At 43.0% G+C, this 24,433-nt stretch overlaps 1 protein-coding gene across 5 annotated transcripts in view; it reads right to left on the bottom strand.

Annotated features, from left to right (window-relative positions):
- Window positions 1-24,433, bottom strand: part of POLR3B (RNA polymerase III subunit B) — a 142,991-nt gene that overhangs the window by 20,160 nt on the left and 98,398 nt on the right. For 3 of the 5 annotated variants that reach the window (XM_073213780.1, XM_073213781.1, XM_073213783.1), the window contains 5 exons: window positions 21,472-21,575; window positions 20,683-20,849; window positions 16,863-16,976; window positions 13,819-13,992; window positions 7,303-7,731 (listed from right to left, as the gene is read on the bottom strand). In XM_073213780.1, coding sequence (XP_073069881.1) covers window positions 7,602-7,731; window positions 13,819-13,992; window positions 16,863-16,976; window positions 20,683-20,849; window positions 21,472-21,575 — 689 coding nt within the window. In that variant the 3' untranslated portion in view covers window positions 7,303-7,601. Of the gene's footprint in view, window positions 1-7,302; window positions 7,732-13,818; window positions 13,993-16,862; window positions 16,977-20,682; window positions 20,850-21,471; window positions 21,576-24,433 lie in introns of those variants that run through there. The other 2 variants (XR_012121562.1, XM_073213782.1) reach the window with 1 other exon arrangement.

Below are 24,433 nucleotides of genomic sequence, written 5' to 3'. Positions count from 1 at the left end.
TTTTTACAGATGGGGAAATGGAGGCAAAATAATTCGGCCAAGGTCATACAGCTAGTGGGTGGCAGAGCCCTTGCTCCAGGCCATGGCACACTCTTGCCTCCTCGCTGGCTGGGCCTGGCGTTCAAGGGTCTGAAGCCAATTCAGATTCAGCAGGGCGGACTGACGTGACTGGTCAGGGAGCTGCCAGCGGGATGCAGACACAGAATGGAAACACATATATGGGTATTCGCATCCCTAGCTTTATTTAAAAGAAAAGGCTCCCAACTTCTGTATTATCAGAACTATTCCTATCTCTAGCTCTACAAATACTTACTCCTAGATTTTTGTCACATCTGACACAGAGTAAGGTAATCAGAGCAACTCCGCCTGAAGGCAGAGCAGGTAATGAAACACTAACAGCCTCCTGTTTTATTTTCTGCACCAACATGGATGTATTTCAGGTCCTGGCAGGTCATAGACCTACTTGGGACATGCAAGACCCAGAGGAACCAAGAAGGAACTTTCCCAGTAACTCAGAAAGACAGCTGCTGCTGCTGAGATTTCTGCTCTGGGGACCCAGCCCTACTGCTGTCATCTTCAAGTGCAGGCTGTGCTTCAGCTTGCTAGGAGAGGGCTTCTGACCCCATTTACTCCTCGGGGGCTTACTGCCCCACTCAAAAGGAAGGCAGAGTCTTTGGCATTTGGGTAAACTGGGGGCTGAATGGTGTCTGCCCCATGGTGGGCAGGCAGACGCAGAGCTGAGGTTTGACTGGGTAAATGATGAAAATCTGCTTGTGCCTTTGAGCAAATAAAATAGGCTAGATCTAAAAGAACATCAAGCTGTGGGCAGAGGTGAATAAAAATGTGTTATAACTAACCTTATTTCTAAAAATCTGTAACAATATCATCAGATACTTAAAAATGCATTTTACAACAGGAATATTTAACTTAGTGACCAACATGGTTCACACAGGTTTTACATCAGTTACATTTATAACTGATACACTGAAGAAAAATAAGGGCTTTGTTGTTCATGTTAACATTTGTTAGTACAGCCACCCAATGACCCAGAAGTGCACTGGCACTCAGTTTACTGAGAACAAATCCATGTAACTATAATCTGAACTGTTCTCATTTGCTCTGTAATTTACACCACTTCCATTAGCATTGTCTAGTTCAGTGGTTCTCCACTGGGGCCAATTTTGCCCTGCTGGAGACATTTGGCAAAGTCTGGAGATGTCCTTGATTGTCACAACCAGGAGGATGTTACTGGCATCTAGTGGGTAGAGGCCAGAGGTGCTGGTCAACTTCCTCCAGTGCAAAGGACAGCACCTCCACAAAAAAGAACTATTTGGCCCCAAATGTCAACAGCCTAGAGGTTGAGAAACTCTGGTCTAGTTTTGTGCTTGCATACACAAGGAGAGGAAAGCTAACCTTCACCGAGTTTACCCAGGGGCAGGTGGTGCTCCAGCGTCTATGGTACTCGTCACCTGAATTAACTCACTTGTCACAGCAAAGCTCTGGAGCAGGCAGTGTTCTTACCCCTGTTCAAGCCTGTCTCGAGTGGATGAGGCAGGCAGGGAGGTCACAGCCTACTGAACAGAGGAGAGGACTGAGACTCGTGTACTGGGGGAAGATCAGGGCTGTCCAGCGCGAGTGCAGGGCCCGGGCTGTGCCTCCCGGTTGTGTCCACATGAACAGAACACAGAAAGGGCAGAGTGGCTTTGCTCTCCATGGTTGCTGGTAACACCACTACCAATTCATTTGCAGGACAGCAGCTCCAAGTAAGTGACGCTGGGGCTCCCCCAGGCTTGCAGGCAGCACCGAGGGCATCCGCTGGTTTTGGGCGGCCTTCCGGAGAGGCAATGCTGTTGCAGCCCAGAGAGGACTTGGACAGCAGGCTGAAATGACTAACCGGGATCAAGACAGAATCTGTAGCTTTCCCAGTAGTCACTTCAGAAAGGCCAGTTTCAATGTATGTTCTCTGTGGCTCTGGCAGGCAGGTCTGGTAGGAGTGCAAAGAAGCTGCAGGAGAAAGCTAAGCCTCAGGCTGGAGAGTGAGAAGCAAGTCAGCACAGGTGAGCAGCAGCTTCCAAGTTATCCAAGGAGAGCTCTTCCTGTGTAGACCTGGCCTTTAATGCCCATTTCCTCTGTTCGAGCAGGGGTAGGAGTGGGGAGGCCGGCGACGTGGGCCGGAGCCCTGTGGGAGGGGCAGGCCACACAACCTGCTACTTAAGGGGAAGCCAGGCCGGCAAGAAAGTGGGGAGGTGGTTCCCTGCGGGTAGGTTCTTTGGCAACACCGCAAGTCTAAAGCCCAGCTCTCAGGCAGGATGGGACCCAGAGCTCTCCAGTAGCTTACCACAGGGGATCTCAACTTTGAAGATTGCGTTGGAACCACCAGAGCGTTTATTAAAAGGGACTGCTGGGCTCCACCCAAATTCCTAAGCTCCATATGATGCTGATGGTCCAGGGACCCTCGTTGGAAAGCCTAGGAGCATCCAGTCGTCAGGCTCCCCTCCCCTCCGAGATCTGTCATCACTACTGAGCCATAAAGGGTATCATTATTCCAGTTTCTTCAAATACAATGTTAATATAGGAGTCACTTTCGAAGTATGACAAATTCATCAAACTTCCACTCAAGTAATATTAAAAATGTGAATGTAAATGTCACCCCAGCATCCAACACAAAAGAATTTGGATCCATCATGTTTTAATTTATTCATACTGCTCCTTGCTTCCATTCACGTGGATGATTGGGAGTTAACCAGACTTAAATTTTATTACGCATGGAACGAGACCACTACCTGGACTTGAAGAATACTTTAACGCCTCTGACAATGGTCTCAGATTTTAGACTTGTGAGTGAAAATGTGAGTTTCAGATTGTTCCACAATGTTCTGCCATGACATCCTGATCACCATAAATTTGATTTGCTGAAGCAAATCTTCGAATTGCTTCTGAAGCCTGTGTCTGAAATCCAAATCAGAGCTTGGCTTTGGTAACAAACAGTATATACTTCTGGACTGCCACCACTTGTTTTTTCCTATTTAAAAACTGCCTCTTTAAAGCTTGACTTTAATTTCCCACCAACCTTGGCCCTGTGAGGCTGATGTAGTAAAAATCCAACTTTTTGTCAGCAAACGAAATGAACTGTTTTCAAGACACATATGGAGTAAATATGGATGGTAAAGAGGTGCTACTTTTACAGTCACTTTTCTGACCATCCGTTTCACAAAGAAATTATTTACAGGTCTCTCGGAAACTGGCTTCTCTAGTACTCAGGTGGCTGCGAAGCGGATGGGCCTCACCACCGGCCCTAATGTGCTCATTCATGTGACTCATTACTGCAAGTAAAGGTGTCGGTCCCAGTGCTCCGTAGCAGCTGAAAACTATCCCATTATGTAGCACCCAATCAAGGCCTTTTTCTTTTTCTTTTTTTAATCTTTTACTTGACTCTCACCACATGGAAGCGTTTTGCAAACTGGTTCTGCGTGCTTCATGTAACTATGCTGGGACTCAAGCACCAACAATGGGCCCCACTTTGATGTCAGTGGGAAATGGTCCTTCCAGGGCAGTGTTGTCTGATCCCACCGCCTCCTTCCTTCCTATCACCGTGAAACAGGGTGGCTTTCACAACTCGCTTTTGTAAAACCATACGGCTTCTGTGCTTTGTCCTGGCTTCTAAACTCCCCCTTCTCGAAGAAACATGGTGTTTGCCTTCCCTAACCCTTTCCTGATGAAGCTCTGCAGGGTCATGCCAGTCTTGGCAGTGTTTAAGAAAGGAGTAATGGTATCAGTGAAAATGATAACTAATGTTTGCGGACATCTGTTATGTGCCAGGCACTGTGCTGTGCTGAGCCCTTTAGATGTATTATCTCATTTAATCTTAAAAATGACCCTGAGTACCTGTACTGCCATTATTCCTATTCTGAAGATGGAAAAAGTAAAAGAAAAAGAAAATATGCTGTATTTGAGTGACAAAGCTATTAAGAGAATGAAACACAGGTTTAGAACCTGTGTTTTTCTAAAAACTTATTTAGAACATGTGTTCTTTTTAAAACATTTTATTGAAGTGTAACATTCAGAAAAGTAAAAAATCCTGAGTGTACACAGCTCAGTGAATTCTCATAAAATAAAATAAACACACCTATGTAACTAACACTCAGGTCAAAAAAATATTACTTGCATCCTAGAGCCCCCTTCCTGCACCACAGCCATTAGCTACCCATTCTGCTCAGGGAACTGTTACCATGACTTCTGTAATCATTGATTAGTTTTGCCTATATTTGAATTTAAATGGAACTAATACTGTGTGTATCTTTTTCACTTCTTTTACCCAATATTATAGTTGTGAGCTTTCCTATGATATTGTTATCTGATACCGATATGGCGGTTTTTCGTTGCTGTACTGTATTCCACGGTGTGCCCATACCACCACTTACTCCACTGTTAATGGGCAGGGGTTATTTATAAGTTGGGATTACTACAAATCACGCTATTAGGAACATTTGTATATGTGCCTAGTGAGAACATATACATACACATTTCTGCTGGGCATACATATACCTGAGAATGGAACTGCTGGGTACATTCAGATTTAATAGATACTGGCACCAGTTCAGCCTGTGCTGATGAATTTGGCAAATGCCTTGAGGGGTACTATGGACTGAACTGTGTCCCTCCAAAATTCCTATGTTGAAGGTCCCACTCCGACATGGCTGTACTTGGAGATAGGGCGTGAAGCAGATCATTAAGGTTAAATGAGGTTGCGGGGACCTTACTCCTACAGGACTGGCATTCTTTTGAGGAGAGGAAGAGACACCAGAGTTCGTTCACCCTCCCAGCACTTGCCGGGACAGGCCATGTGCGGACACGGCGAGAAGGTGGCCTTCTGCAGCCAGGGAAGGACAGACGCCTCACCAGAAACCAAACCCGTCAGCACCTTGACCTTGCACCTCAAACCTCCAGTACTGTGAGGAAGTACGTCTGCAGTAAGCACCCAGTCTGCGGTCTTCTTTATGGCAGCCTAGCAGACCAGTGCAAGTGGAAGTGCTGGGAAGGTGGGCTCACCTCAGTGGGCTTCCTTCCTAAGTGTGATCTTGGCCTTTCTAGTCCTGGTGTCTTGGCAACTCCGCGTCCACCTCTTGTCTCCCCAGCTCTTTGACTCTGCCAAAGGTCAGGCCAGGGTCGCAGCTTCTCTGGTGGCCTTGGCATGGCTTTCTAGCCCCTCACCCCCGGGCCACTTCCAACCTGAAGAAGCCTCGAGGGGGAAAGTGCTTCGAGGGGGGCCTGTAAAAGTTTGCCATTCCTGGAAATGGAAATCTAATCAGATTTTAAAAGAAGGAACTTACCAAAAAAACCTAGTAGGAGTAACTTACCAATTTTGGCCTTTTTGTCTTTTTTACAGTGTTTCTGAGTCAAATAGTTATACAATGTATATCTGCTGATTTTTGAAGTATCAATCTGACATAATTTTTTCCCCTAAGGATGTTTCAATTTGGAGCCCACACTTTCTAGATCTTTGTTGATTTAGAGAACTGATAATTTCCTAGAAGGTTAGACAGGCAACAAATGGGTTTAAGTGCCAGGAATGCTTTTTGAAGATGTTTAAGAAATACAACCACTCGGTGGCATTTGAATTAAAAAAACTCACATTTGGTGACTGAAAAATAGAATCGTGGATGAAACCCAGACAAAGCCCTCCAATTAAGGGAGCCTGGCTGGCCTCAAGGCCCACATGGTTCCCTTAATGGTGTGGTGTGGCATTTGGGGAGTCACTTAGCCTCTTACTGCCTCAGTTTCTTCAGTTTTCTAAAGGGAATTGACATACTTGTGAAGTGTTTCCAAATCTCCAGAGCACAGGTAATCATTTTGCCCTGGGAGCTCCCCCAGCACTGCCAAGGCTGATCGTCAGCGCTGAGTGCAGTGTTCCGTGATAGCTGACGCCGCCTCCTCCTCTGGTTCTGAGCTCCTCCAGGCTGAGGCCATGTCCTGATCTTTTATCCGCACACAGTGCCTCATACATGACAGCCTTCCTGTCGGTACCCAGCACACGGGCAGCAATTCCTGAACTGACCCTCTGCATGCTCACCGAAATGGTGTGCCATACACTGCACGGCAATTATGTCTTCAATGGCGTTGATAAGCAGAGTTGTCACATAATGGGAAATCGTCAAGCTTACCCGAGAAAATTCCTTAAGAGGCCCACACAATATGTAGGTTTTGGGCATTCGATCCAGTACAGAAATCTCTAGGTGCCATCAGTTTTGAGAACTACAAAGCCAAATGACAGGAAGGAACATAACCAAAGCCTGGCCATTCAAACCTCTCTGCCTTTGTCATACCTACTGAGTCCTTGAAGTGAGCAGAGACGCATGGTGACAGCTGAGGAAGGCCGGCTCACCTGGACTGTGTCTTTCATTCTGCTTTTACTGTGGCTCCTCTAGGACTTTACATCTGAGTTAGAGCTTTTTATTGTAAAGAAAACGAAGTGGTGTTCTGGTTGGGTTCTCAGTTCAGTGGCTAGCCTGGCTCCTGGAACATTCCTCTTTTGGAGAGTTCCAGTACACAGTAGCTTGGTAAAGGTTGTGGAAAAAGTCCTTTGTATGTTTAACTTGGTTATACCCAGTTTCTCAGCCTTATTTGACAGTGGAGCTTGATTCTTGTCGGTGTGTAATACCTACTAACATGTGGAACATATTCAATGGGACATGCTGGGAATGCAGCCTTAGACAATTACTCAAAGTTTTTCTAACTTATTTTATCATCCATCATTAACACAAGTATTTATCTGCCCCCAGAGACAAGCAACTAAGAACAAATTAGATTTGGGTGAAGAAAGCTGTCAGATTAAAAAGAAAATGGAAAGCTAACATCCTGGCAGGAATGGAAGGGACAGAAAAATTACAAAGCAGTCATGGAATTATGTTCAGAGGTTCAACAAATAGGATCACAGAGGTTCACAACAGTAGTAACTGAGTCTGTAAGAAATGGTGACGTCCTTAGAAAACTTGCTTATGATGGTAGGAATATATTTATTGTATTTCACCAAGATTAAAATGAAAAGGGTTGGGTGTGTAAAGGTGAGACTCAGCATTGGGAGAACCCCCTCAGAAGACCAGAGAAGAAGGCCGCCACTCTTCCAGCCTCCCTCGGTGCTCTTTCCTTCACGCGCTGCTCACGTCAGCCACCTCGACAAGGGCTGAGTCAACCGACTCTAACAGATTCTTGAGAGCCTTCGAGTTTCCTAAGAATTCTGATCTTAATTTAATCCCAAACATTCTTTTTAAGGAGGAAGGACTTTCTAATGAGTAAATTTCATGATACCAGAACATAAATAAGAGTTTATTTATCTCTTAGGGAGTGTCCATTTGTCAATCAGTCAGTATACGAAGGAGAGACTGCATCACAATCCATGTTGGCATCTCACCCAGGGTCTGAGGCCTCACCGAGCAAGGTGGTCTAGTCGGTCTTCTACTGTGTAAAAAGCTGCTCCATCAATTTTTTTGAGAGAGAGAGACCACTCAAAGAATTATTCACAGGAGCAGAAGTGTCCTCAATCCCTCTGCTTTCAGCTGTGTTGGACAAATCAACTGTTCTTTAAAGAACCATCTCTTCCATCCTTACTCATTGTATTTGGACAGTTTTAACCTGGGGATAATGTTCATCGACTGCAGTTCCTGGAAGAGCAGCTTGCAGGCGTAGGGAATGCGGAGGGAAGACACGTGACAGGATGACTTGCAGTAATGACACCTGAAACCCAAGCCAGTGTGTTAGAGGGATAGCAGCTCACCAAGGGTGGCCTGCACGGGGAAGAGAGGATTTTCTCTAAAAAATCCTACTGCCATTCTATCAAGTGAGTTTCTATTCCTCAGTGTCCAGTCACACTACCAAATGTGCATGTATGTGCCTCCAAATAAAAAGCAACCAAGGAAGCCAAAGGAAAAAAACAAATATCACTCCCCAAATTTTAAAAGCAAGCAGCTTTAATCAGTTACTACCCCACTTTTAGACCTTTCTCCTTAAAATGCAAAACATCTGCCTACATACTTACCCTTGAATGAGCCCCAGAAATCTGAATCATCTGAATGTTATTCAGATTTATAATTTTTCATTGTTGAAAGTGCTTAAAGCCAACTCAATCTCCATGTATTTGATAAGCATCTACTACATTATCCTAATCTAGGCAAAATGCTCAACAATTACAATTTTATCTCTGTTAGTACGATACTTGCAGTGTGATGGGAAAGATAAAATTTTCATAAAGAAAGGCACTGGTCCAAACAAATGCTACTTATTTTTCCAGTGCCATTCAAGCTTGGTTATTTTTATGAGTACTAGAAGCTACTGTACCTAGAATGTGCTGTCCCTTGTACAAAACTTAGGAACCTATGTGTTCATATATCCCCACTTAATTCTCACAACAGCTCATGTTCCTAACCAACATGCCTGCTATTCCAATTAGGATTTTCTTTTCTCCTCATTCAGGAAGAGCCAGTGAACTGAACCTAGGTCTTAACCAATGACTACAAATGATCCTGGGGAGAAAGGGAAATATTCTCTCAGGTTTCAGACCAAAATCAGACCTCATCCTATACCTCAAGGGTCTAGGGCAGCTGGGACAATAGGTAGCCAGTATAAATCATGAGACTTAAACAGGTAGAAAATTAGGTCCTCCCAGTTAAGAGGGGTAAATGAGTGCAAGAGGGATAGCAACTGATGCTGAGGAGACTCAGTGCTGACTGGAAACTGGGGTCCCTAGCGAGGAACCTGGGTACACAAGGTCATTTTGGAGGGTAGTGAAGTAATACGTGTAAAACATGTAAATGTACATACTATTTAAGTAACTCCCAAAATGGCAAAAATATTGCACAAGAACGTTCATAGTCACACTGTTTGTGACAGCATAGAGCAGAAGGCTGCACGATGCCCAACAGGCTACTGGCTCTGTGACTACAGGACATTTATACAGAAGAACACTATGCAGCCATTACATGTGCTGGCAGGGATGCCTACTTGCTGAAATGTAAAGATGTCCAGGACACACTGTGGAAAGAAAAAAGCAGCTCTGTGAAACAGCACGGTCCCAGAGGGATCCACAGATGTGTTTCAGTAAATATACAGAGACCCCCAAAATCATACGTAGCAAGAAGTTTTCTATTTTGTGACTTTCAATATTTTACAAAGGGCAGGGATCATTTTTTGCAATCAGCAAAATGCAACTTTTATTATTTTATAAAAGAGAAGCCGTAAAGCTGAGAATATGAACTTGCTGGTGGGTACAGATACGAACTTCTTGAGAAGCGAATGGGAAAAGAATGGGCTATCATGGACCCACATTTGGGTCCTACTAAGGTATTTGAGAGGCTGAACAAATACTGTGGAGTACTTGATTCCACCAACAGTAATAATAGAAACATATTTTTAATGTGCTTGGGTTGATCTAATTTATTCAGGAATCCTTTATTCTTTAAAGTTCATGCTTTAATTGGAGAAATGGATCTAACTGGAGTTAAGTTCTTGCTGATCCTAATACACTGCCCTATGACTTCAATCCAAACTAATCTATTTAAAATTTCCATATGTGCTGGTTCATAATCCAGACAGTCCACTAATCTCTATTATCAACTCTCTCTCCATTATTTAAAACACTCCAATGCATATATATAGGTGAACATGCATATGCACACACATACGTAAATAAAATTACCTTACTCTGTGTCTGCAGAATTTCCAAAGAAGAAAGTTGACCCAACAACAATAGAATAAACTGATTTTTAGGGCAAAGGCAGCAAAAGAAGGAAGCTTTGGATTCACATGAGAAATGACTGTCCAGTATAATATCCTCTATGAGCTAATTATCTTAATAAGGATTTTCTTTTCTCTGCCGTTTTCCTTCTGGGCCTCTCTTTTGTGACTTATGCCCTTCTCGTTGTCTGCAGAATAACAGACTTGCCATAAACATCCCCATAGCAATGCCTTACCAATGCGCAATCACTGACAAAAAGCCAGTTTCAAGGTTCCGAACTGCTCTAATTACTCAGCCTCCATTGTGTTGTTCATTAAAGAGCGACTTCCTCCAACAAATGCCCAGGCGCCCTCCTGCACCGCCAGCACACACTACCAGGTGAGCATGGCAAGAAGACCGGTCATTATGCTCCTCTGCCAGAAAGCAGCACCTAAGGAGGCTGCTAGACTAGCAGACTGGACGAGGATTTTTTTCTGTTGGCAACTGTAAGGACGCCACTCAAATTAGACATACGGTTTATCCAGGTCTGTTTAATTACAGTAAAGACCCTCAGCCATGTAACCTTAGTCCTCTTTCAAAAGGATTTCAGATACAATATACACTGAACACATGAGCTTTGAAATCAGGCACTGCCCTCAGATGATCTTTAAATGAGACAGAAATGGAGCAGAAAAGAAGGTATGAATTTAACAGAATAATGTTGAAATAAATTACTGCTTATGTTAGTTTTCCTGAGTACTCAGGAAAGAGGAAAAGGGTTTCAAAACACATGAGCAAAGCTGGCTTACTGCTTGCTTGCTTTCTCTCTCTTTCCCCATCCACAACCCTTCCTTATAGGCGGCACAGGAGGAAATACAAGGAGGGTAGAAAAGGAAACTTTCTGGAGTTTCACTATCCCTATTTGAAATAAAATGACACTTTTCTACCATTTTTTCAAAATAAATTACTTAAAAACCCTTGTGCCAATTTGAAGATTTCAGCACAGTGGAACAAGTTTCTAGCACCTTCCTGTGACACCTTTTTGCTGTTGTTGTAGATACACAGTCAAGACAACAAAAAGCAAACTCATTACGCATTTCCAAAGATAAACAGACATCTCAGAATTGAAACAAACTTCCCCATGTTGCTGATGTAAGTAAGAGACAGGCTTACACTTCCAACATCGCCCCACCTCTGCAACCTTACCAAAGGAATGAACTGCGAGTGACCACCTCGTTAGTTTTTAAAATGAAATGATCAAGAACAGACCCATAGACCAGTGGAACAGAATAGAGAGTCCAGATATTAACCCAAGTATATATGGTCAATTAATATATGATAAAGGAACCATGGACATACAATGTGAAAATGATGGCCTCTTCAACAGCTGGTGTTGGCAAAACTGGACAGCTACATGTAAGAGAATGAAACTGGACTACTGTCTAATCCCACACACAAAAGTAAACTCAAAATATATCAAAGACCTCAATGTAAGTCCTGAAAGCATAAAACTCTTAGAAAAAAACATAGGCAAAAATCTCTTGGAGATAAACATGAGCAACTTCTTCATGAACATATCTCCACGGGCAAGGGAAACAAAAGCAAAATGAACAAGTGGGATTATATCAAACTAAAAAGCTTCTGTACAGCAAAGGACACCATCAGTAGAACAAAAAGACATGGGAGAATATATTCATAAATGACATATCTGATAAGGGGTTTGACATCCAAAATATATAAAGAGCTCACACACCTCAACAAACAAAAAGCAAATAAGCCAATGGAAAAATGGGCAGAGGAGCTGAACAGACACTTCTCCAAAGAAGAAATTCAGATGGCTAACAGACACATGAAAAGATGCTCCACATTGCTACTCATCAGAGAAATGCAAATTAAAACTGCAATGAGATATCACCTCACACCAGTTAGGATGGCTACCATCCAAAAGACAAACAACAACAAATGTTGGTGAGTATGTAGAGAAAGGGGAACCCTCCTACACTGCTGGTAGGAATGTAAATTAGTTCAACCATTGTGGAAAGCAGTATGGAGGTTCCTCAAAAAACTCAAAATAGAAATACCATTTGACCCAGGAATTCCATTCCAAGCAATTTATCCTAAGAATGCAGCAGCCCAGTTTGAAAAAGACAGATGCACCCCTATGTTTATCGCAGCACTATGTACAATAGCCAAGGAATGGAAGGAACCTAAATGTCCATCAGTAGATGAATGGATAAAGAAGATGTGGTACATATACACAATGGAATATTATTCAGCCATAAGGAGAAAACAAATCCTACCATTTGCAACAATGTGGATGGAGCTAGAGGGTATTATGCTCAGTGAAATAAGCCAGGTGGAGAAAGACAAGTATCAAACGATTTCACTCATCTGTGGAGTAAAAGAACAAAGAAAAAACTGAAGGAACAAAACAGCAGCAGACTCACAGAACCCAAGAATGGACTAACAGTTACCAAAGGGAAAGGGACTGGGAAGGATGGGTGGGAAGAGAGGGAGAAGGGGGAAAAAGGGGCATTACGATTAGCACACATAATGTAGGGCAGGGGGGGAACACATGGAGCAGGCAGTAACACAGAGAAGACAAGTAGTGATTCTATAGCAGCTTACTACGCTGATGGACAGTGACTGTAATGGCGTATGTGATAGGGCCTTGACAATGGGGGGAGTCTAGTAGCCATAATGTTGCTCATGTAAGTGCATTAATGATACCAAAATAAATAAATAAATAAAGTAAAAAAGAAATGACTTCTTAACAGCCAGGTCTCATCAAATCCATACCAAAAGTCATAAAATACTTAGCTAAAAACTTTTGGAATTGAACTAGCAAGGCCTACACTGCGTTCTGAGAAGCCCACTCATTCCGACTCTTGAATGGACAGCTTCAGATGGGTGAGGCACTGGGACTCTTTCTGGAAGAGGCTTTGATGGGGAACTTGGTGGAGAAAAGGTGGCCATGTATTCCTCTAACCCCAGCAATGACTGCTCCCATGGGCCTAACTCTGTCCTTGCTGGGAGGTCCCCTCTCCAGGAGGGCAGGTGCAAGGAGGTGGGGGTGTGTGCTGTTCCTTGGCCCTGCAGGTGTACTTCAGGCCTTGGCAAGTTCATCTCCAGAAAAACAGTGACTAGAGGCTGGGGACTTCCAAGCCCGCCTGCCTCCGGCCGTATTTCGGGGCTCTAGATCACGACTAACCCAGAGCAGAGCAGTTGTTCTCTGGTGGCAGAGTGCAACCACTACATTTTGTGTGTGCTCTAACCACACAAACAAAAACAAAAAATATGTAGCATCGTCTTTAAGGTGGCCTTTGTGTACTGAACTCTGCACAGAAATTATAAACTTTATTAACTACATAATTTACTTACTGGGAATCCCCCATATGCAGGGTCAGTAACATTTAGTCATTATTTTTTATTAAGTATCTACCAGGTGGCAAGCTGAAGAAGCAGGGGTAAATGAGAGAATGTTGTTAGAATGAGCCAGAAGTTAAGCTCTCTGTGAGCAGCCACTCATCTGTCTTATTCACCACTGTATTTCTGGGACCTCCAACAGTGTCTGGCACTTAGCAGATTCTACTAAGTGTCTGCTGAGTGAATGAAAAAGATGTGGTCTCTGACATCATAAAATCCGCAGTCCAACTGTAAAGCAGCTTGCTATGCAGAGAATACAGTCAACGGGTTGGGGTACCAGGTCCTGGTCCTGGCTCTGTCACCAATCTGCTGCAAGACCTGGGACAACATACCTGGTTTTTTGAGGTTAAACAAGAGTATCTAACACAATCTTCTCTAAAATGTTTCTAGTTACAGTATGCTGTAATTCTAATTTCTAACAATGACTCTGCTAGGATTTTTACAGGTCAACAGTGTTATAAAAAGTATGAAAAAATAAGATAAAATTTGTACTTGGAATTTAAACTCCAGCAATGTAGAAAACAGAATGTTAGGTAACAAATTAACATGTACATATAGAATCCCCAATTCTAGGAATGTATGGATGGGAAAGGCTGCAGAATATGTGGTCTGATCCAGGGTCAACTCTTGAGCTGCGATTTAATAGGCAAGGGGTGTGGGATGGGAGACATATGTTATCCACTTACCAGCCAGAATACCCCAGAAGGCCGCACTGCCCGCAGACATCAACCTCAAAGGCATCACTTGAAATCATTAGTCTCTCTAGTAAAAGCATACTGGCTCCATAACCAATTAAACAGTCACGTTCCATTTCTCCAAGACGCAAACCACCATCACGAGACCGACCTTCAGTGGGTTGCCTTTTGAAACAAGTTAGACAAATGTGTTATTATTATATTAAACAAAGAGGCAGCACCACACGCTAAGAACACAAGGCTTCAGAGCAGAGCTCACCGGAACTCAGACCACTTATGTGATGGGGACCTTGACATTCTGTTCAGCCTCTCAGCTTCCTTTGTACAATGTATATAAGAACCCCTATTCCAAAGAGCCATACATAAGAGATGCAATACTATTGCTATTATTAAATGGAAATAACAATTATCTGATATTACATGACATAATAATAAATTGATACATAATCATATCAAAAGCAGTGCTAGCAGTACTATTACCATCAGTATCCTTATTATTAGGATAACATACATTAAGTCCTCAAATCACAGAAGAGTGTCTTGAGTATTGTCAGAGATGTCTCAGTTCTCTGTTATTTAAAAGCAGGAAAGCTAAACAGAACTTATAAGACTGTGGAAGAAACCCAGGCCCCACAGTAGTTATTGCCAGGGGGCCAGGGAGGAACTTTACCATTAAGAACTAAATTAAACGAACAGGAAAAGAAGCAAATGAATTTTTATAAAATTTGGACTAGATCAGGAATCATCTAGAAGGACAAGAGCCAGATGGGCAGTTTCCTAGTGAAGGAGCAAGTTCTGTGTCCCTTCTTTCAGGTGTGAAAATGCTCCATTCCTCCTTAGAGGGGGCACTTGAACTGGGGAGCAATTACCCCCAGATGGACTCACTGTAGCTTATGTAGCTGTTGGGCCTGAGAATGCATTAAAAGGTAGGAATCCAAGACCCAGAGACACTGGTGAAACTAGAGGATTCTGGAACAACTTAGGCGACCCCCCCATCCCCCCAATGTATATGATGACTGTTATTGAAAAAAAAGAAAAAGAAAAAAGTGAGCTCCTGGCTGGCTGATTTTGGAGTGACGCTCCTTGGAGGCAGGGGTGAACCTTGAGCAAGGGCAGGGCATAAACCTCTTGCTTTACTTCACTATATCTTTCCATTTTTGTTGCTGCTGCCAGTTCCCCAAAGAGTTAAGAAGGTAAACACAGCGTATGCCAATACATGCTGAAATTTTACCTTTTGGGGTTGTTGAAATGTTGTAGATTATTTGTTGAAAGAAAATCTATGGATTTTTGATTTGAAAACTTTACAAATAGATCTCAACGAACACACTACAGTGGAAACTTCCTGCCTGGGCACGGCATTTATGTTTTTATCCACTGGTAGAATGCTTGTTACCTTTCCACTGGTAGAACCCTTGACCCAGGGGTAGAGGGGGAAGTGAAGGTCACTGGACAAGGCGAAGTGGTCAGATCACACATGGGCAGAAGCCAAAACCTGGATTTTAACCAAGATAACTGACTACAGACAAATGTACTCCAGGCAGGCTTCATATGGAATACACAAAAGTAATGCTAAAATAATAATTTTTCTTACACAACAAAGCAAAAAGCAGGAAGTAACTGCTCTGACATTTATGTTACTCTGAAATAGTTTCTGGACCGACGTGACTGAAATGGAAGTTCCGCAGGGGACAGCATTCAGGGAGAGATACACCTGACCCAAGCAGGGTCTCACTGCTGAGATTATTACCGTCCTAAGAATCTCAGCTCTTCTCTCTTCTGCAGTTTTAAGCACATATGTATCTATCATTTCAGCAGACATGTGTGACTGCTCCGTTTTAAATGGTCAAGGGAGTCATCTATACCTCTTCTTGGGTTAAAAAGAAACAACCCAAACACCACCTGCTTCTTCCCTCGCCCCCTCCCCTGGACTGTTGCATACAAGCAGTGCCAGTGGAAGTGGTCATCTCATGGACCGGTGCTGTATACATCCTATATTCAAACATCTGACATTCACTGCCACGTTGTGAAGCGGGTTTGTCTCCACATATGAGAAAAAACAAATCTGAGAGAAGCCAAGTGGTCTGTCCGAGGGTCATGAGAAGCACTACGGGGGGCAGGGGGCGCTGGTGAGCGTGCACCCTTGTCCACCTGGCTCAAGGGCGGTGCTCCCTCCTCCTGTGAGCTTCCTAGTGCTGCGCACAGGGCGGGGAGGGGGGAGTTGAGGGGGTGAGGGAGCGTCCTGGGCACTGTAGCATGTTTGGTAGCATCCCTGGCCTCCACCCACTAGATGCCAGCAGCTCCCTCCCTACCTCCCAGCTGAGACATCCTAAAGTATCTTCAGACATTGTCAAATGTCCCTATGGAGGCAAAATTGCCCCTGGTTGAGAACCACTGCTCTAGACTACATTTCTCCAACTGGAAAATGTGGCACAGAACATGTGAAATTCAGTATTTGTAATTCCCTTTCCCAAGAATTACACCCATTCATCAACACACAGACGTTGTGCTTGGGACTGAGGGCACACTGGTGAATGGGGCTCATGTGAGCCCTGGCCTCCTGGAGCTTATGTAAATAAGCATGCGAGTACAGGTGTCTATGTTCCAATAACAGAAGTTCCAAAAAATGATAATTGTGGCTTGGGCTACCAAATTATGTACATATGTGTTTTCTGTGCACACATGGGAGCATGCAGGTATACCGGTGTGTGTGTGTGGGGGGGGCCCATAAGTATGTCTACATTCTCATACAGGAACCTTTCTGAATGGACCGTATTTGCAAATTGGTACAATGACTATGTCAGGAGACTGTTAGCAAGACCGAGGGCAGGTTTGCTCTTGTGCCTATGAAATGATTTTTAATTTGTTGCTATTTTTCCATGTTAATCAGATATATAATTTTTGTTGATAACTAGTACCCCAAATTTTGCTATCTTGGGGAAATAGAAATTTTGTTCAGTCTGCTTATCGTTCCGTTTGGAAATGTAAGGTAGACTTGCCTGCACTGTAGTTTCTTTTTGTGAATGCTTTCCTCTTACCTGGTGAGGACGGCTCGTGGCCCCCGGGCCCGGGCATGCATCTTATCTAGCACCATGTGTTTCAGTTTCTGATAGTACACGGGGCCAAAATAGATGTATGCTTCCAAGGGCTCACTGAAAAGAAAGGTCAGAGGTCTGGGTTAAGAAACGAAGTATGGACTAACAAGAAACAGTCTTCTCTAGGATTCCTCACTGGCAGGTCCTTATTTGTTCATGATCAGGCTTATGACTGAGTGGGAGAGGGTGATTTTCAGTCTGAACTGAAGGCAAAGGCTAGATCTGAAAAAAATGCCATGTACACATTAAAAGATACAAGAAATAAAACTTTAAACAGGTTGTGAAGCGGTGTGTCCTGGGTGGCCCCTCCTTCACTATTATCACCCGAGCCAGGCGCCATCCTTTCCCGCCTGGACTACCGCAGATAACCTTCTAGTTGTTCCCCCGCTTCCACTCCTATCCCGCGACAATCTGATCTTCACGTAAGAAGCAGAGCGAGTCTTTGGAAATGTAAATCACAGCAGGTCAGTCTTCTGTTCTAAATTCCCAATGGCTTTCTACCACACTCAGGATCTGTATCCCCCAAACCGTGTGCCATGGCCATAAGGTCACCCTGATCCGGTTCGCGCTCATCTCTGACTCTTCCTATTCCCTCTCCCCATCATTCATTCTGCTCTAACAACAGCGGCCTCTTCACTGCTCCTCAAATGAACCACATCTGCCTGCTTCAGGGCCTTTGCACTTACTGTTTCCTCTGCCTACAACATTCTTCCACCAGGTATGCACATGGCTGTCACACATGCCACCTCCTCAGAGACTCTCCCTCACCACCTTACCTAGAGGAGTCCTCCTCCCACCCCAGCACTTCCGGGGCCCGCACTGTCTCCACTATTACCTTGGTTTTATTTTCTTCGGAGCACTTAACACCCCTTGGTATTTATTTCTCTGATTATTGCCTGTCTTCCCTACACAAAGGAAACTCCATAGGATAAGAACTTGTACTACTGACCCTGCCTGGCATATAACATATAACTGCTGCTCGATAAATGCCTGTTCCATAGCTGACTCAGTGAATCTTTGGAAAAACTGTATGTAGTATGAGCTTAAAAAGAGAGAGAATATATAAGTGCTTTGACAGAAGAAACTTTTTTCTTTTGTCTGGAGCAAGAGTAGCCAGGAGATTGATGGCCTTAAAAATTTTTTTTAACTACCCCAGACTTCCTCAAAAGAGAAGAATCGTTTACCATGTGCCATTAACCCGTGACTTAATCCATACCACAGTCCTGGGAGGAGATATCATCACCCTTATTTTTAACATGAAGAAATAGGTACAGAGGCCTGAGAGGTTAGGCCGGAGCTGGTAGCGGTACCGCAAACCCAGCGCTCTCCCTGCCATGCTGGCTAGTGATGGACCAAGTAAATTCGGGCCGCGGCTGTTCTGAGAGTGGGAGGAGCAAAGGAAGCGGCGGACATGGCCGAGGGGCCCGCCCGAGCCCTTGGCCCCTGCTTGCCTGGTGCACTTCACAACACCTCCAGCATCTTCAGCAAAGGCTTTGGCAGCTATCAAGCCCCGCCAATGGCCTAAACACAACCAGATTCTCGGAAGACACAGAGTGGAAGACACAATGGACAATGTGTCAGGAGACTCTGCTCTTGTCCCAGCTCTGTCTCATGGTGGTTACATGACCTCTTCATCTCAGTTTTCTTAGCTGTATAACAAGGCGGCCAGACCAAGGTTCTTCCCAGCTCAAACAGTGAGCGATTCTATTCCTCCAAAGTATGGTTGCTCAGGGTAGAATTTATGGACCTCTTGTCACCTAATGCCATTCCATTATCAGTTAAATAAAGCCATACACAATTTTTCCTCCTAGTTATGCTCAAGAATGTGACACGGGATGAAATCTGGTGGGTGAATATGTTTGCAAGCCCTTTGTGGAACTTTCAACTGACAAGCTAGTGTTTCTCAAACTGCCATGGAGATAAAGGGTAAAGAAATGAAAACACTAGCTGGGGGGTGTAGGGGAAGGTTGTGTAGACACATAGCCTACAGCTGTCTATAGGAAGCACCACCCAAATCTTTCAGTAAAATTATGTTCAGAAAGTCCACCAAATTGACTACTTGGTTTTACTTTCTGGGCAATTTTTGCATTATTTCTGAATGAGGAGCAAAAACTTTAGATGATCCGTTTAGCAGTAACAATTGTGTTTTTTGAAATGGACCATTACTCTTTTCCTATAATGTAATTTTCTATAATCTCTGAAATATGATACACTTAAGGAAATCCGTATTACTGTTTGGATAGATGATTTTAGAAAGTACCCAATATTTTTAACAGATACAGGTGTTCACCATTTTCATCACACCTGGATAGTCTATCTACAGCACTAAAATCAAGCTCCATGTTCTCACACATGCTTCCCTGCTCAGTTTCACTTGTTCAAGCAGTTCAAAACCTCAGAAAAACAGTATAAACATTATGTCCCAGGTTTTACCTGCCATAAAATACATTAAGTGTGTCTTAATTTGAGCAACTGATTTGATCCTTTAAACCATGTGTGAGTCAAGTTTCAAAACCTTGTCATTCATGAGTGGTTCAGGGACACCTGTGTCTCCAGGGGAACAGGCAGACCCAGGTTCTGCCTGTGTGGATGCGCCTCCCCTCCTGGACCCTCACGTCAGGCGGCGATGGCTGCCGCTTCACTGCCTCCAGCCCAACTGGCCTCTGCCAGGTCCCTGTGTACCAAGACCTGTCCCAGCATTAAACATGTTTTTCCTCTGCATGGGACACTCTTTAAATGGTCCGTTCCATTCTTCCAAACTCTGCTGAAATATCCACTTCTTCACAGGGTCTTCTAACCTATTCTTTGTCTTTGTTTTGGTGAGGGCTATTTGTATTTTTGTTTTCATTCTTTTATTCAACAAATATTTATGGAGCACCTGCTGTGTGTCAGGCCCTGTGCTAGGTACTGGAATTAAAACAGTAAACAAAATGGACAAGCCCTGCTCTCACAGAGGTTACATTCCAGTTGGGGAGACAAATATTATCATATGTAGTATTATTACATAGTGTATTTGACAAATGATGAATGCTCAGAGAAAAATAAAGCAGGAAGTGGGCAATAATGGGTTTGTAGCTTTAAATTAAGTAGCCAGGGTAGGCCCTTCTGGTAATGGACAACAGAAGTTACCTCTGTCTTATTTTTTAATGTCTAGTAACAAATCTTATGGTCGGCTCCCTAGGTCAGGGACCATCTCTATTTTGTTTACTGATATATACTTAGTACAGTAGCACATGTTAGGTATTTAACACATCTTTAGTGAATGAGTGTGCAAATGTTACGCCTCTGGCTATCTGTTAAGAGCACTAATTATCTGATATTCATCTATTAACACAGCGATGACTTCAACAGTTAGAGGATTTTTCATTATATACAATTGGTATGTTCCTTAAAAGTTGTGCAGAAATTCTATTCTGGTGAATTAAATCTTTCCTACTTTTTACATGATAGCCTCCCCAGTAAAATAGCACCTCTTCATTTATCAGTTTTCTAATTTGGATTTTCTTTCCTTTTAGTCCTAGTTTCATTGAGATATAATTGACATATAACACTGTGCAAGTTTAAGGTATACAACATGTTGATTTCATACAACTTATATACTGCAGAAGGACTACCACCATAGCTTTACCTAACACCCCCATCATAAATCTGGATCTTCTTGTATCAGATTTCTTAAAGGAGGAAAGCTGTGTATCTTAAAGGCTATCACTGCTTATCCTAATAAAATCATACATTTTCTTCAAAATGTCTAAAACACACTCACCCTGTGATGCCAGATGTAACATAGTCTTTCCCCAAGTAGTTATAACCATGGCGAACGAGGTCTTCACACACATCCTTCACTTTACTGCCTCCAAACGCAGTGCCATAGTGGAATCTGCCATCTAGCACACCGGCTTTGCCAGCCAACAGCTCAATTAACTTTCCCACCTGTGGGATGTGCACAAATTAAGTGAGCACCTTCCTGTGAAATAAGAATTATGTGTGCTTATTGAGCTCTGGCCTATTTCCCCCAAAAGTTACGAGACTACTACCATTAGTAAGAATACAAATTAATAGTGGCAAATGTTTACTGCTCTTACTGTGTGACAGGCTGTTGGGAAACCTTGACGTGTGTGATGGAAACTTACACTTCCCCAATCCTTTATGAGATAGATGCCATTATTTCCCTCACTTTACAAATGAGGAAACTGAAGGGCAGAGAGGTTAAGTAACTTTCCCAAGTTCTACAACTGATAAGCAGTGGAGCCAGGATTACAAAACAATAACCACGGAAAGGGGGATGCATTAGTTTCTGTAAAAGGGGTTCCTTTCTGCTGAGGGCGGAGCTCATCACTCAGGAGACTGCTCTCTAAGGGAAGGCCAGACCTGCTACATGTTCCCTCTGAGACGGGAGCAGCCTTACAATGTCAGCCGCTAGAAACCGATACATTTGGCAAGGGGTCCAAGGACCCTTTCAAAAAATCAGATTCAGGGTCCCGGTGCCTCCACTCACTACAAATCAACCACCTGTTTTCTCCCTTAAAAGCACTGGCTCAGAAAATGTACTGACCGTCATTCGCGATGGGAAGCCATGTGGGTTCATTATGATGTCCGGACAGATGCCAGAATCACAAAATGGCATGTCTTCCTGAGGCACAATCAAGCCACAAACACCTGGGGGAGAGAAGATTTCACACCAGGTAAAGCCAACCAGCAGAAAGGAAGAATACAGGACTTAATTGGGATCTCCCTGCTGCTATCTCTGTTTCCACTGCTCTCAAACTTCCCCATGGTCTCTATCAAGAATAACAAAAGCAATTTCCAATAATCTTGCTAGACAAACAGTTCAAAAACGGCTATCCTTCAGCAAGGCCCTACAGCCTGAGGCCTGGCCGCTGGCATGACATGCAGTGGTGCTGCAGGCTGCCTGCCAGCCTCTAAGGCCACCGAGTCCGAACAGCAGCAGCCTCACCGGGCCCTGGCCTGTCAATGTCCCTGAAACTCCCAAGTCAACAGCAAGCTCCTCATCAGAAACTTCGTGATCTGCTAATGCTAAACCCAAATCAGGAATCCAAGTGCTCTGCCCACCCAACAGAACGGACGGAACAAAGGCTATGTTTACACTGCGGTTTTAAAAACTGTGACAAGTCCTTGTGTGTGGCTGGTGCGCTGACATGTCTACCCGCGAGCTGCTTGTGGAGGGCTGGCTGCTTGGTTCATTTCTGCCAGGGCTGCTCCGGCTGAGCCTACACTGCCCTAAGGAATTTTAATTCCTTTAGCTTACAACACATTAGAAAAGTGATCTTTGATTGAAGTTGTAAAGTTGAACAAGAAAATTAAATGCCAAATTATTCTTGAAAGAAAAGGCTAGAATTAGAATGGAATTCTAAGAATGAAAACAGAACAAAACAAAACCCTACCAACTCTGTACAGACTACTGATAGTCTCTTAAATTAACTGTCCTTTATTATTCCCTTAATATTATTCTAACCTGTAGGGGATTCTGTTGCTTAAATAGTTTTTAATTACTCTGATTTTTTTCTTGGTAGGAGGAATAGGGATATAATTTAGATTGTTGAACCATAATCTACATAATTATAATTGGAAAACTAGTGTACTAGTTCCAATGTAATAGCATTGGAAATGCAGTGATATTTAAGTAAGGAATTTCTTTCCCCTTGTATATAGTTACCAACCATCTACACCTATTGAAGAAAAACTTCTCTCAAAGAAATTTTTTATCCCTCAGGTTGATTTCTCTGCATAATTACTCAAACTATTTTAAAATAAAACTTTTGTGATGTGTTATAATCACTGAGAACTAAAGTCTAAATAAAAAAGAATGCCATTTGCCTATTTAACATTGGTTATTAATATTCTGGTTCTAATGGCTGCCAACAAAATGGTAATTAGGTTTGTGGTGCTGAATTCTAGAGCATGTAGGTATTTTAATCGGCCTTTTTGGTTGAAATTATATAATTATAAAGAATGTATGCCTTCCTACATGCAGAAAAATCATTCAGTTCACTTTATTTCAAATTCAACTAAACGTGTTAGAATTTAAATCAAGCCGAGTTGTGTGACCTTTTTTTCTTTCCTCCAAAAATCCATCTTGTCCACACTCAAATTATCTGACAAAACACTAGGGCTACTGGGAAATCTAGTCTGAAAGAGATCAAATTGTAAATCTAGGTGCTCCGACAACAACATTGTTTAGCAGTGAACAAAATGTCAAAAACTGCAGTTCCTGAAGAGGCTGGTCTTGGGACGCGCTGGGGTGAGAATGCCATGCTGGCCGGCGAGGAGACGGAGGGTCTGGCTCTACCCCTTAGGAACAAGACCGATGACAGACCTCAGAACCCCATCAGCAGCGGTTCGCAGGGGGTGCTGGCGTCTGCTCAGGAGGACACTGCCTGTCTGCCCCCCACAGGAGAAGGTGGGAGTGAAGGGCAGGCGATACAGAAACCGTCCAAGGAAGCAGTGAATGCTTATACTGGGGGGAGGGTAAGGACAGAGATGATTTGCATTTTGCATTTTCGGTTTCAGTTAACACGTTCACAAGCAAATTTAACTTTACTTTGTCATTGAAATGAAATAAACGCTCCTTCCTGAAATCCAAATCTCTAATAGCTTTGCTTGAAATCTGACTTAGATGGAGTATAGAGCTTCCTCTGTGGGAAGTTATTTTCTTATAAGCCCTTTTGTGACACTGCACTTAAAAATACACATAAGTAACTTCTGGATTTTTTTTTTTCACTCCATTATAGGAGCTGCTTTGGCCGTATCTGAATCAAGGGCACCTGCAAGCCAAAAATTAAATCTTAGCTAACTTAAAATTACGTTAGGCTCTGAAAACCCTTTTATATGCCAAGATGGTTCCCATAGCAGACAGCCCTGTGTTGTTTGTTTTGTGTGAAAGTGAATGATAAAAGATCCATGAAATCGACACAGAAAGCCAGAACAGCAGAAAGAACTGAGGGCTCTCCATCATTGCGGCTTCTACCCTCTGCTGACTTGCGGAACAATGGAAGCTACACATCGAACCGCAGATCTAACACAGCTGTGCATTTCATTAGATGAAGAGCACTAGTGACACAAGTAAATAATTAACTTATTCTGGTCCGCTGACTGTGCTCATGAGACCAGTCATAGCTGACAGATTTTAATACAAGTTAACACAAAGAAACCATAATGAGCTTAGAAGTTAAAACAAAATATTTAGACAGAATTTGATGATCTTGAATCTCAAATTAGACAGATGATTTTTAAAAGTGTGCATTTTACTGAATTCATTAGGGAGGAAACAGAGTTCTCAATCTTAGAAACAGACTTTTCTCTTTTAAAAAGGTATTTCTCTGTTTCCAGAATTAATCAGATCTTTAATCGAGGTAAAGGAAGGTTTCTTTTCTTATTCTCAAACAAAATATTAAAACTGCTTTCTCCAGGGACAGAAGCATAGAAATCTCTTGCAATATTTAAAATCCTTAAAAGTTATAGTCAGTTTCCTTCAATGCTGGTTTAAAAATGTAAAT

The sequence above is a fragment of the Manis javanica genome, chromosome 10 (genome assembly GCF_040802235.1).
Source record: "Manis javanica isolate MJ-LG chromosome 10, MJ_LKY, whole genome shotgun sequence".
In the NCBI taxonomy this organism is placed as follows: Eukaryota; Metazoa; Chordata; class Mammalia; order Pholidota; family Manidae; genus Manis; species Manis javanica.
This window is presented reverse-complemented; position numbering and strand designations above follow the sequence as displayed.